General features: G+C 47.4%; 1 protein-coding gene across 1 annotated transcript; it reads right to left on the minus strand.

Moving 5' to 3' along the window:
* Nucleotides 1-2,604: 2,604 nt before the first annotated feature.
* SPRY2 (sprouty RTK signaling antagonist 2) lies at nt 2,605-7,818 on the minus strand. The gene is made up of 2 exons (XM_080917190.1): nt 7,137-7,818; nt 2,605-4,388 (listed from the first exon to the last, which is right to left on the minus strand). The coding sequence occupies exon 2, from the start codon at nt 4,335-4,337 to the stop codon at nt 3,390-3,392; it is 948 nt and encodes a 315-aa protein (XP_080773316.1). The 5' UTR covers nt 4,338-4,388; nt 7,137-7,818; the 3' UTR covers nt 2,605-3,389.
* Nucleotides 7,819-12,668: the final 4,850 nt, after the last annotated feature.

The raw sequence follows: 12,668 nt of genomic DNA on the forward strand, positions 1-12,668 counted from the left end.
GGGTTTTGTGTGTGTGTGTGTGTCAAAGTAAACAGTAGGAATCGTATCCTGGGTCTCACACACAGTAAGCACTCAATCCCCGGCTATATCTCAAAACAAATGACTCCTTGATATAGAATTTAATCAGTGTCAGCACTGAGACGTTACACCCATGCTGTGTTCCTTTTACACACTTAGGAAAGGCAGGCAACTAGCCACTTGTGGGTATAGCTCCAACTGAAATTCCAAATCCAGGAAACCCTTCATTATCCACTCAAAAGCTCGTAAATGACAGCAAACCTATTGATGATCCATTACTCTGCACCGTGCGATGAACTGAGATCCATTTATCTGACATCACAATCCCTTAGGAACTCTGGAGTTGAAAAGTCCTTGGGACAGACGTGTATTGAAGAAAGAAGGCACGAAGGCAGTAGGGTTGGAATTACATCCCTGGGTTTGGCTTTCTTCTTCCAGACAATCCCCAGAGCAAGCTCCAACATGGCAGAAATTTGGCAAGGCCTTCAAATCTCTCCCTCAAAACACATAAATGAATGTTTCAAGTAACAACAATCAAGTTGTCATTGGTAAATGAGTTTCAAACACATAGCATGCACAGATTTGAGGAAAAAAAAGTAAGATGACTCAAAACTTAACACTGACCCGTGCTCAGCAGTTACTTCTGTCTAAACCTTTGCTCTTAACCTACTACACCACAATAGGGTCATTGGACCAACTTATCTTACCGGAGTCTTATTTTTCAATAGAAACTGACACTTTAAGATTATTCCTCTGTTCCCAAGTGAGGCTATTATGTTTAACTCTTAGTACAATGTGTGTGACCCAACTGTCTCTAATCTAACCATAAGTGTTTAATTTAAGCTAAAAGTGAATTCTATATGGGTATGGGTCAATTCAGCACTGACTAGGTCAGTTAGAAACTTGAGGAATCCAGCTTCCCCTTACTTTAAACAAATAATTTCTGCCAGCACGTAACATGCGTAAACCCCCATGTCCTCTGTTCTAACTTAGGCTATCATTTATTTCCCAATCAGTGAACGTGCTTGACATCTGAGCTCATTAAGAACATGCTGAAGTATGATGGCTTCCCTAGGTCAGCAGCCCCAGACTGCAGATGACCCGTTGTGGAATGATGTTGAATACAAATCTCTAGGCTCTGTCGGAGATCCCGATTCGGTAATTAGGAAGAAAGCTTTAAATCTCATTTCAGTAAGCACTCACTTGCACCTGCTGCCGTTGGTGTACAAAACTGCTCAGAAAACTGCTTACACAGTCCAAGAAAAATTTTCGGCTTTCACAATTTTTCTAACTCCCACAAAACAAAAGGCTCTATTGGTGCTAACAGTCACAGTGATGGTGCTTTCTAAATCTAAAAGATTTAGACTGTACCATGAGTAAGAAGCTCTGCCTCCTTTTCCTACTTTCTAGTTCTCCCTTAAATCACCAGTGAGAAATTTTAAGAATGCGCACGAAACCCAACATTCCCTGAGCACTCAGTATCTCCGAGTTGAGGCTGAAAGTAAACAACTTCTAAATTAATTGAGTCTTGTGTCGTTTGGAGGAAGTTCAGAGGACAGACGGTTCTGAGTTTAGGCAGCCATAGGGTTCCTTGAAAGCCCATTAAAACAAAACAAAACAAAACAAAACAAAACAAACCAGACAGCTTGCACTAAGACCTCTTCACACAAGAGAACAGGAAACAAGAGATTAAGCTATAATGGCAGGTAAATAATTTCCTAGACTTCCGGGGAATCTTGGCAGCAAAATGTTACGCTTTTGGGAAAAAAAAATCATCAGCCACGAAGTGACTAATATTGTCAAGATGGGTCTGTAACAGCTGTGGTGTCTTTGTTCCCATGGGACAGCTCTGAGCACACTAACATTTTGCTCTACCGCACTTTTATATGGGAGTAAAACCAAGAAACTTTCTATATAATGGGATTCAGGTCAGAGCTCTAAGAGCTAGTTGAATTTGAAGTACTTGGCCAACCTGAATTAAAATAGCATTTTTTTTTCCCCAGCAAAGAATATGGTGTTATGTTGATGAACTGCAGAACTTAAAGCGAATGAATATATACATAGGAAAAACAGTCATGACCAGCTAAGTAATGAAAACATTTTCCTTCCTCCATTATAAGGATCCGCCTGGGCATAGACATGTTCCATGTTTGACCTGCAGACGAGTACTCGGTGTTTGTTGAGCAAACTCGTTCCTCTAGTTTTGAGTATCTTTGACATCCATGTTTAATATTAGGAAAAAACTCTAACCGTTAATCTTAAGCCGGCAGGTCTGCAGAAAGACTGGGAGGAACAGGACATGACAGAGCTAAAGGTTGTCCTCAAACGTAACAAAACTCAGACTGCAGTACTCAGCTGGTTTGTCCTGACAGGCAGTAGCATCTCTGGAAGCCACGGGATTGCCCTAAAAGGAGTCTGGTCCAGACAAGTGAACCCATTGAAGAGAATACCTTGACATAAAATGTGGCTTCTTGCATTTAACACAAACAAACAAACAAACAAACAAAAACCAGGTCAATTAAGACAGAACAAGCTCGGTTTAATTTCAAACGTTAATATATTTTCTATTTTATATTGAACATAGCATCTGTAACCTCTCCTTTGCAGCAACCATCGCGTCCTCATAAAAGGGGCAAAATTTATGATGCCTCTTAAAATAAATATTCTTTTTTTTTATAAAATAATAAAACTTCAAATAAATATTCTTTACACTAAACAATATGTTGAAAAAATTAGAAAATAAAGGTTGAATTTTACTGTAACTGTACAATATACATCAAGTCCAAAGGGAAATCAGTCTTACAATAAAAGGCTTCCTGTAAGGCAAAATACAATCTAAAAACATACTGATTGATTCACATTCTTCCGAATGTACAACATATTAGTATAATATTTTGTGACTGTGCCATAGCATGTAGCACAACTTGGTCTTCACAGTTGCAAATATTATTGTATATACAAAAATATAGCACATTATCTCTGGAGAAAGCAAGGAGGGGGTGGGGGGAGCCATTTGCTGATTCGCAAATTTTGCAAGGACTATTCACAAACAAGAAAACCTCGCTTAGGAGTGTCTGCTGCTTTAGCTTATGCAATGCGTGGGTCACCAACTTCTGTTGCCTTTCCTTGGGGGTTCCATTAGCTGAATTCTAGCGAGCGTATCAGTTAAAATGGCACATGGACCAAAAAAAAAAAAAAAAAAAAAAAAAAAAAGGAAAAGAGAAAAGCATCTCACTGCAAACCACAAATCCCTAACCCTCTATGAACAGTACCAAGATTACAACTGTTTAGTTGGTTGCATATGTGTGTTAAAGAAAAGGGGAGGGGTAGGGCAACAATCCTTATTACTGCAATATTCCTGATTAATAATGCTATGTCGGCTTTTCAAAGTTCCTGGGGGGGACAGTGGGAACTTTGCAGCAAACTGTATTTGAGTTTTTACAACGACATCCAGGCCTGTTCACTCGGTCATAACACCCCTGGCACAATTTAAGGCAACCCTTGGCTGGAAGGTAACACCATAAACAAGGCAAAAAGAGCGACATGACACCCATTGCCGACCATCGCGTACAACAGTGAGACTGGCTGCAAGAGCACGGGTTGTCAGCACAATTGTCTTCATCGTCATTGGAGCAGTGATAGAAGAGACCTTTCACACAGCACACACAAGTCCCATAGTCAATGACGTTCTGGGCTGAGCAAAGGCACTGCTTGTCACAGATCCAGTCCGATGGCAGGGGCCTCGGGTAGGTGCACTCCTTACACTTACACTTGCCACAGTCCTCACACCGGTAGGCATGCAGACCCAAATCGTCTTTGCTCAGTGGCTTAAGCTCACCGGGTTTGTGCTCAGATTTAGGCTGCACTCGGATTATCCCATCAGCAGCAGGCCCGGGGGAGAAGGATGATCCTAACAGTCTCTGTTCCGAGGAGCTGCTGCTGGTACTTGTCCTTGTACTGCTCCGAGACCCTGAGCTGACGGTGCTGATTGACCTGGACAGGGGGGCCCGAGAAGAATGGACCTGCGAAGGCTGGAGCCTGGGAGGCTGGCGGTGCTCTGCCTGAGCACCGTGGAGTCTTTCATGTTTGTGCTGAGTGGAGGGGCGAGGAGCAGGCTTGAGCCCAGGTCTTGGGACCACAGTAGGCCCCTCTGTATACTCATTGGTGTTTCGGATGGCTTTGATCTGATCCAAAGACAAGACGTGTACCTGCTGGGTAAGGGCATCTCTGGGGTCCGACTCCCCACGCTGCCTGCCACTGTCATGGGGTGCCTGCAGCAAAGGCTGCGACCCGTTGCCACTCTGAGCTCTGGTCTCCATCAGGTCTTGGCAGTGTGTTCACTCCAGCAGGCTTAGAACACATCTGAACTCCTGGGGAAACCAAGAGGAAAGAAAATGGTTTACACTCCAAGACTTCCCATACTCCACCCACCAGACTTGACTCTTCACTCCCCACAGCCTCTGGAGAAATGGCACTGGAAATGCGCTGGTAGTGGCGAGGTAGGGGAACAGCCGGGTGATCGAGGCATGCTCTCAAAAGGGAAAATGATCCCAGGCACTGACAGTTCTGTAATCTTAATAAGTGAGGAGACTCAAAGCTAATTTCTATCGATTCACGGAATCCTTTACTCAAATAAACATGCAACTTAGAAGGCTCGGGTTCAGCACAAAAATTGGAAGTCAATGCTGCAGCCTAACAGGGCTACCAACATTTTCGGAGAAATACCTTTCAGGTTTTGGGATAGGTTTGCCTGTCGCGATCACTTTTACATTAAACACTAATAAATACCTACAACAGTATTCACAGTCTTTTTACATCACACTTGCAGTAAGTGGTCTGACCAGTATCTTTTTTTTTTCAATTCCAAAGGACGACTATGATAAAAAATGTACATTCCAAGGGCAATTAAGGTGGCATTTTAAATAAGTATGTTAGCACAAAGTTATGTAATTAAATCCTTTCGAACCCCATTAGATAGTATAGGAAAAACTCCTAAGACCACAAGTCTGTGAATCAAATATTCTATCCACAGACCCACAGCCTATGCGTGCCTTAGGTTCTGAGCTACAGATCATTCTCTTGTTTTAAAAATAAAGCATGCAAAAATATTATTTTCTCGTCTTGAAAAAATGCCCGAAGAGCACAAAGCAAGTAGCAGCAACAAGAGAAGTTTTAGAAATCCGAAGTGTCACAGCGGAAGCCTGTGATCTTGTCAAGTAAACCTAAAAATTATAGTCCTGCTTCGATTTAAGTACCATCCCATCCCCTCTCCCGAGTCCACAGGAAAACACAAAGGAAAAATAAGCAAAAGCGGATTTTTAAACCCAACCTCTGCTTTTGGGAAAAGGACAGCGAACAAGGCAGGTGACAAACCAGGCAGAGCTGGAAACCGGATCTGCTCACCTCCAACAGCTAGGTACACAAGGCTGTTCTCTTCGCTTTCTACCCGTTTATCGGCTCTATCTGCGCCCCCAAAGTCCCACCTGCCGGGGGACTCAGCCAGAACCCCGGGGGACTTTTCTCCAGGCGGACTGACGCTGTCCGGGGGCCAGGCCGGCCCCTCCCTGTACAATCCGCAGAAGCTCAGGCAGGCAGGGGGCGCGGGCGTCTCCGGAGGGGACGTGTCACGAAAGGCACGAGCACACTTCCCCCTCCTCCACCCCCGCGGCTAAAATTTCCCCCACCCAAGAGGAACTGCCATCCAGCCCCAAGAGGGGGAGCCACTCTAACACGCCCACCGCCCCCCCTCGCCGCAAGGTCACCGCAAGGTGTTTCTGCGAAGGCCCTCAAAACGCCTGTCCTCACAAGTTTCCAAGTCTGACGCCCGGAGGAAGAGAGCCGGGCTCAGGACGCACAGCTTGCACGGAGGTCCTATGTACCCACGTTCCCAGAGCGACTCCACGGTGCAATGACCGAAGCGGGCACTGCTTGTAATCTGCACACGCCTACCTCCTTCTTTTAGATCGGCTAGAATAAGACATGTTTCTTAAAACGAAAGAAAATTTGTTTTATCCAAAACCCTACTGCACACGCCAGGCATGCAGGACTCTGAGCCCCGTGGTTGCAAACTTTCCCTGAGGACCTGCTTGCTGTGGAAAGTAGCATCTTTCAGAAGGGGGAAAAGAAGTCATTTCTACAGATCCCTGGCCGCCTCCATCGCAGCACCCCCCCCCCCCCGCTTCTGCGCTCTCCCAGTTCCTCTCCCTCCCCCTTTGAGAGTGCTTTGAAACCCCCTATTAAGAACAGTGTGTGATCAGACTAAGGATTAGGGGGAAAGGACTTCAGCACAAGGGTGGGGCAAACCGACACAGAAACCCCTTTGTAAAAAAGGCGTTAAGACTCCAAATCTTAAAAACAGTAACACAAAAGAGGGAGGGGAAAAAAAAAACTAGCCTTTTTTATTTTGCCACCTACTTTCAGGTAATGGAAAATGATCGCGACCACTTGATAACTCTCTTCCTGTGCTAGGTCAGCCTAAGTGTCCAAATATATTAAAAAAAAAAAAAAGCGTGACCTAGGCCGACCACGAAGAACGGAAAAAAAGAGAAAGCTGCACTTCCGAACCGCAGAGACGCGGCGCCAGGCTGGGCGACGCTCCTACCCGCACCGGGCTAGACTATCCACACCGGGCAGAGGCGGGGACTCCCACCGCCTGGCACTCTACTCTTTGCTCGCTCGCCGGGTCTTCTACCCCGGGGAGGTGGAGAGGTGAGAGCCCAGTAACCCAGCCCGACAGGCGCCCCCGCCGCAGGATAGTTCTCCTATAACTTAGCCTTCACCAAATGGAGGAACAGGTTAGCAATGCCAGACCCTGCAACAGCGACCTGGAAAACAGTTTCCCCTGCCTCTGAGACTCTCGGCGACCGTAGAAGTAGAACGCAGTGAAGCGGTCCCCCGCCCCAAACCCCGTAAGAGAGTGAACTGTCGCGGGACGGGGGACACTGCACCGGCGCACCCTGTAGCCGGGCCGTGGCCAAACCCCTGTTCTAAGCGAAACAGATCCGCGGGGTAGCTCCCTGATCCTCCCGGGAAGCCTGCGGGTTAAGGAGAGAGAAGAACGCGAACCCCACTCCCGGCCGGCTGTGGTTCCAGAAGGGGAAAAGCCAAATGCTCCTCACCGTGATCGCGGCTTTGCACCAATCCCTCTCCCTTGGATCCTCTTCTTCCAGCGATGTGCAAATAAATCCAGTCCCGATGCAAACTTTTTCCTTCTTTCCAAACTCTGCTTCAGTCCAACTTCCAAGCAATCGGTGGGAGGATTTAAAACCACGGGAGAATTTAGAACCCAATCCTCCACCGTTGGAACCCTCCCGGATTCCGGACTAGAGAGATGACCTCCCTTCAGAAGCGCACGCGGAGTATTTCCTTTTTTTTTTTTTTTTTTTCTTTCTTTCTTTTTTTTTTTTTCTCAATGAACGAGAGGCCGAAGCGCCAACGTTGGCGAGTCTTTTTTTTTTTCCTGGTCGATGAGAGAAAGCGAGGCGATCACGGCCTTACAAAGACCCTAAGGCCAGCTCGCCAAGTCCAGGGGGCCCGGGGCTTCTTCGGAGCGGAGGCAGGCGCGGGGCCGCGGGCCGGGCCGGGCGCGCGCGGGGGCCTGGGCGCTGCGCGCTCCGCCGGCCCCACTCCTCCGCGGGCGCTGCGGCGCGCAGCTCTCGCTCGTGCAGACTGGGCGTTGCGGAGGCGCGGCGGCGAAGCCGAGGCAGGGATGGGGGGGGGGGGGGGTTGGAGGGGGAGGAGGCGGCGGGGGAGGAGGGTCTGGGGCCCGTCCCGGGGGTGGGGGGCGGGGATGGGGGGCGCGCCGCTGGCCTGCGCCCTCGCCTTTCCGGAGGAGGCAGGGAGCTCTGCAGCGGCCGCGGCAGCAGTAAATGGCGTCATGTGGATCCGAGGCGGAACAGAGCAGTTGTTGTCCCAGAGGATATATCGCATCCGGTCCCAGCTCATTGGCTCCGCGGGGCTACATTCACTCGCGCTCCAGCGCCCGCCAGCGCTCCGAGCAGCAGGAGGCATTCAAAAGGGCAACCGCGCCGCCCCGCGCGTCCCCAAGTCGCTCCTGCAGCCGGGGCGCTGTCACGCGGGGCCGCGCTGGCCGCCGCGAGGTTAGTTTATCTAGTTTCAAGGAAACACTGACCTTAAGGGCTTTCCCCCCACCCCACCCCACCCCCAGAGGCCACGAGCCGGAGGCTGGGCTTTACTTGGGCAACTTTTCTGCCTCGCGGCCGGGAGAGGAGCCGGAACGCTGCAAACTAACCCGGCCGCACCGGGGTAGCGAGAGAAGCGAGTTGCTTTTTTTTTTTTTTTTTTAAGATTCGATTCGGAATCCATTTCGGTTCTACCTCGTCTCTCCTGTTTTCCCCCCACCCCACCCCTCCCCCACCGATGCCCAGGGGGCGAAGAGGGTGGGGGAGCGGGAGGGGGGAGGGAAAGGGGGAGCGGGAAGTGAGGTGGGAGGGCTATTGGTTTATTCTTTGTCTACTGGATTAACCCGATTATACACCGGGCACCAGCACAGCCCGCCTCCCCCACCTCCGAGCCTTGTACGGGAGGAACGGAATGTAGATTCGGGTTTCAAGTCCCTTCTGCTCTGGCTAGGGATTGGCTTTTGATTGTGTGTGGACTTGTAGTTTGTTAGAATTTCATTTTTAAGAGGGATTATCTATAGATGGAGGCCTTTGAAGATTTTTTTTGTACTGTTTTGCTCGATGCAAAAAAAAAAAAAAAAACCTTTTAAATTAATTCTGTAATACCCACGCGATTACTCAGGGCTACATCATGGACTTCCGAAATGGGGGGGTGGCGAGGGGGTAAGTCTGTTTCCCTACAGAATTCCTCCTTCGCGAAACCATAAATAAAAAGAGCGTCATCTTCCAAACCCCACTATCTGCCACCTAGAACATTCTCATATAAGTTCCTCCTGTTCGTTTTGGAAGCGGGCTAAGGTTAGCCATTTAAAATACAGGAAATAAAACCCGGGCTGTAATAAGGTGCCTGCACGTGGAAGCACGCATGGGGGGAGGGGGATGTCACTGAAATGTATCCACACGACAGTGTTGCAATTTTAGCTGAGAATTTACTTTTTTTTTCTTTACCGGAAAGTACCTGCTGTAAGGTCAGAATTCCCGCACAGCACCTGCGACCTTGCACTATGCGAGGTTAGAGCTCCTGAAAAGGTGGAGTTTGACTTTTCTCGCTCCAGCCCTCACCTGTGCGCTGCTACCCTGCTCTCTAGCTGCCCTCCGGCGACCTTATCTCTCTACTTTGTCCCAGGCACCTCATTTGCCTTGCTTGCGCGCTCTCCCTGCCCTCTCCGGGTTTCTCCACGACTCTTCTCCTTCGCCTAGGGTATAGAAGTAGAGATGGCAGGGGAAGTGGCATGCGTTATTTCCGGGCGCTGGCCTACGTCCCCCCCTCACCCCACGGCTGGCGGTGGAAGAGGCTCGATCGGCCGGCTCCGTCGCGTCCCAGACACTCTGGGGTCAGGACAGCTGGGCCTCTTCGGCCACCGCGGCTCGCGCGGCGTCGGGATCCGTGGAGTCTCCAGCAGGCGGGCGCCGCTGCGCTCCCCTAAGGAGCCGCCAGGGGGCGAGCGCCAGGCGCGGGGCTCGAGCTGCTTTCTTCTGGCGGACTCTGCTGCGTGCAGGAGGGGTTCCTTTCAAAGAAGTGGGCTGGCCGGCTTCGGGATTTCAAGACGTCTAGTATAAATGCGACAAGGTGGCGTTTCCTGCCATCCCCTTAGCCACATTCCCTTGGAGATTGAGCTGGTTCGATTCGGAAGAACCTAGAGTTTTCCACCCAGGAGCTAGGGGGTCAGGATCCTTCCTGGTGTGTGACCACCAGGCATCTGAAAGCAGAGCTAGCTAGGGAAACACCTCCCCTCACACCCTTGCACCCGGCGGCCGCTTCTTGGGAGACATTTGCCCCATGCCATTTCCTCCAGCGCCGCAGGAGCTCTGCCAACAGGTCATTAGGAATCAAAGCATAAAATAGAATTTAAGTCAGGAACTTCCGGATGCTTCGGGAAGAATGTAAGAATTCATAAATATCCTTCATGAATGAGAAAGAATTTTAGGTAATAATCTACTGTTTTTCTCTCCTATAACCTTCACATTAGGAAAGCATTTTACCTGTAACCTAAAAGCAAAGTAGATGGACGATTCTTTTACATTATTCCTTAGGCTTTATCTTAGTGCGTTGTTGTTTTTCAGCCAGTGAAGTGTATAAGCTACCATGTTGTGCTTCCAAAGACTACTGTCAAAATAAAAAGGGGCGGGTTGTGTTTGTGCATACATTGTGTATGCACATTGAGGTGTTTCATGAAACCACTGTGCCTCCAAATCAGTTCTCACACTCACACGTTAAAACTGGAGTTAATGGTGGGAGAGAATCCAGAATAATGGTAGCGCACAGACAGACATCAAGAGAAAGCACACTTTCAGATGTGTTGTGGAATGTTCTAGAAAGAGAACTCTGCCATAAGCAGAGATTTTACCACTTGTCAAGCACGTAAAACAAAACAACAAACCTAAGGGACTCGATGTTGCAATGATACCCAACTCCAGGTTCCCTGGACTCAAGTAAAATACTTTCCCCTAAACTGGCTATTGAGCAGCATCTGTTGTGTACTAGCGGAGTTTTCAAATCTGGCTTTATTTTCTAATTTTATTATAACCTTCATAACTATCGTCTTCCTCATTTGTTGTTTTTAATGAGGCAGAATATGAGCATTCCATGAATTTCACCTCCTCCAGCCTTTGGTAGAAGGTAGAGAAGAAGAGTGTAAACAAGCTTCCTTAGAGTTGTGTTGAGTGAACTGAAACCTTGTTTAGGGTTATCCTTACCGGCTGGACTATAAGCTGTTAGGTCTTCTTTACAACGTGGGCAAAGTGTACCTTTAAAAGGTTCTCAATCTAGCTTCTTTCTGAGATTTGGAAAAAAAAAAAAAAAATCCCTTCACCTTCCTAGGCGTGGTCTTAGTTTTGAAATTCTAAGAGAAACTTTGAAAACAATGTGCTTTTGACACAAAGAATTAATCAGTATTTAGATGTTTTGTTCTTACTCCAAAGGAACTTTTTGTTTGTCAGGTCTTTGCTTTTGTTTCTGTCTTTAAAGACCCCACAGTTCCATTTTGGACATTAGAGCCACCATTTCTTTTTACTGCCCAACTGAGATAGTAAAATGCATTTACGTAAGTACTCTTCCTGGAATCTTCGAGCACCAAAGGGCTCTTTGCTGTGGGGACCTTTTGGTTTGGCAACCGGACTGTTATCGGTTTACGTTTTTGAATTTCTTTGATTCCTCACATTCTGTTGATAATGCCTCAGGAGGGGATAGGGAGTGGCTTCAGTAAAGAAGCAAAGGAATTCAAAAAAGACCACTCGTGCCTTATCTAGATTGCTTGGGGGACTGGAAGCCCTTTATCTCTGAATCTAGCCTTCTTTGCAGATGTCCTTCATCCCTAACTAAACTCTGTGCAGGATCTAAGGTTGTCCTAGGGTGAGAGGAGTTGTTTTGATAAGTAACCTTGAGCCTCAGGCTGGGGCACCTCCGGCTGCTGTTTTTCCAGAGAGTTCCTCTTTAGCGGGAATCCACCTGTGGTCTGTGCTGGTTAATGAATGAATATTCCTGCTGGATGCTTGCACATCATTACCACAATTTATGCAAAGTCAGATGGGGGCTGAAACTTTGTAACCAGGCTAAGGAAGATTCAGCTGCTTTTTCTTATTCCCCCCCCCCCAGCAATATATTTGTTTTCTGGCCAAAAGATTAAACTTCCTTTGTAGGTCTGCATGTCCAAAGACCTTGCCCCTTGTCCTCTCAAGTTACACTTACTTTCCTATGTGTTTTCTTTGTTCCAGAATATTAAAAAAAAAAAAAAAAAAAAAAAGATGCTAAAGCCTCCTATAAGTGAAAATCAGTGGTGGCCCTTGGTCTTTGAATAGCACTGGTAATGTTGAGTAATAGTAGCAAGATTTGGCTTCTGAATACATAGGATATTTTAGTTTGATTTTTAGACAGGGTCTCACTAAGTAGCTGAGGCCAGCCTGCAATTCTGGGCAGTCTTCCTGCCTCTGCTCCCAAAATGCTGGAATTATAGGCAGGCAGACATGGTTTCCACACCTGTGGGGGTTTTAATTTTATACTTTTCTTTGTGTGGGCATTCAATCAAGGGGCGCAGGAAGTTCAGACTGTTCTCTGGGGAAGATGTGGTCCAAAAATTTCTACCATGGTTCTTATTTTAGCAAAGACAGCAAAATATTAAGGGGGAGCAGCCAGTTCCAAATCTCAGTGCACAGGTTTTGTCTTAATACGTCTGGCTTGGTGGCTGGAGTACGCGTGTATACAGATTTAGGTTGTTCTCATGGGAAGAAAATGTTTTAAAATTAAGAAGGCATTCAAATATTGTAGAGTTATATAAAACAGCTTTTAACGATACACTTGAAAGGACAGACTATGCCAAAGATCTGGGCAGTCTATATCAGGGCTCCTCTGAGCTTTTTGGATACTAATACATCTTTACCAATAGTTCTCAACCTATGTTGATATTCCTTTGTGGGAGTTGCCAAATGACCTCTTCATTGGGGTTACCTAAGATCATTGGAAACACAGAGATTTAAATTATGATTCATACCAGTACCAAAATTACAATTATC

Source organism: Micromys minutus (assembly GCF_963924665.1).
Source record: "Micromys minutus genome assembly, chromosome: 5".
NCBI lineage: Eukaryota > Metazoa > Chordata > Mammalia > Rodentia > Muridae > Micromys > Micromys minutus.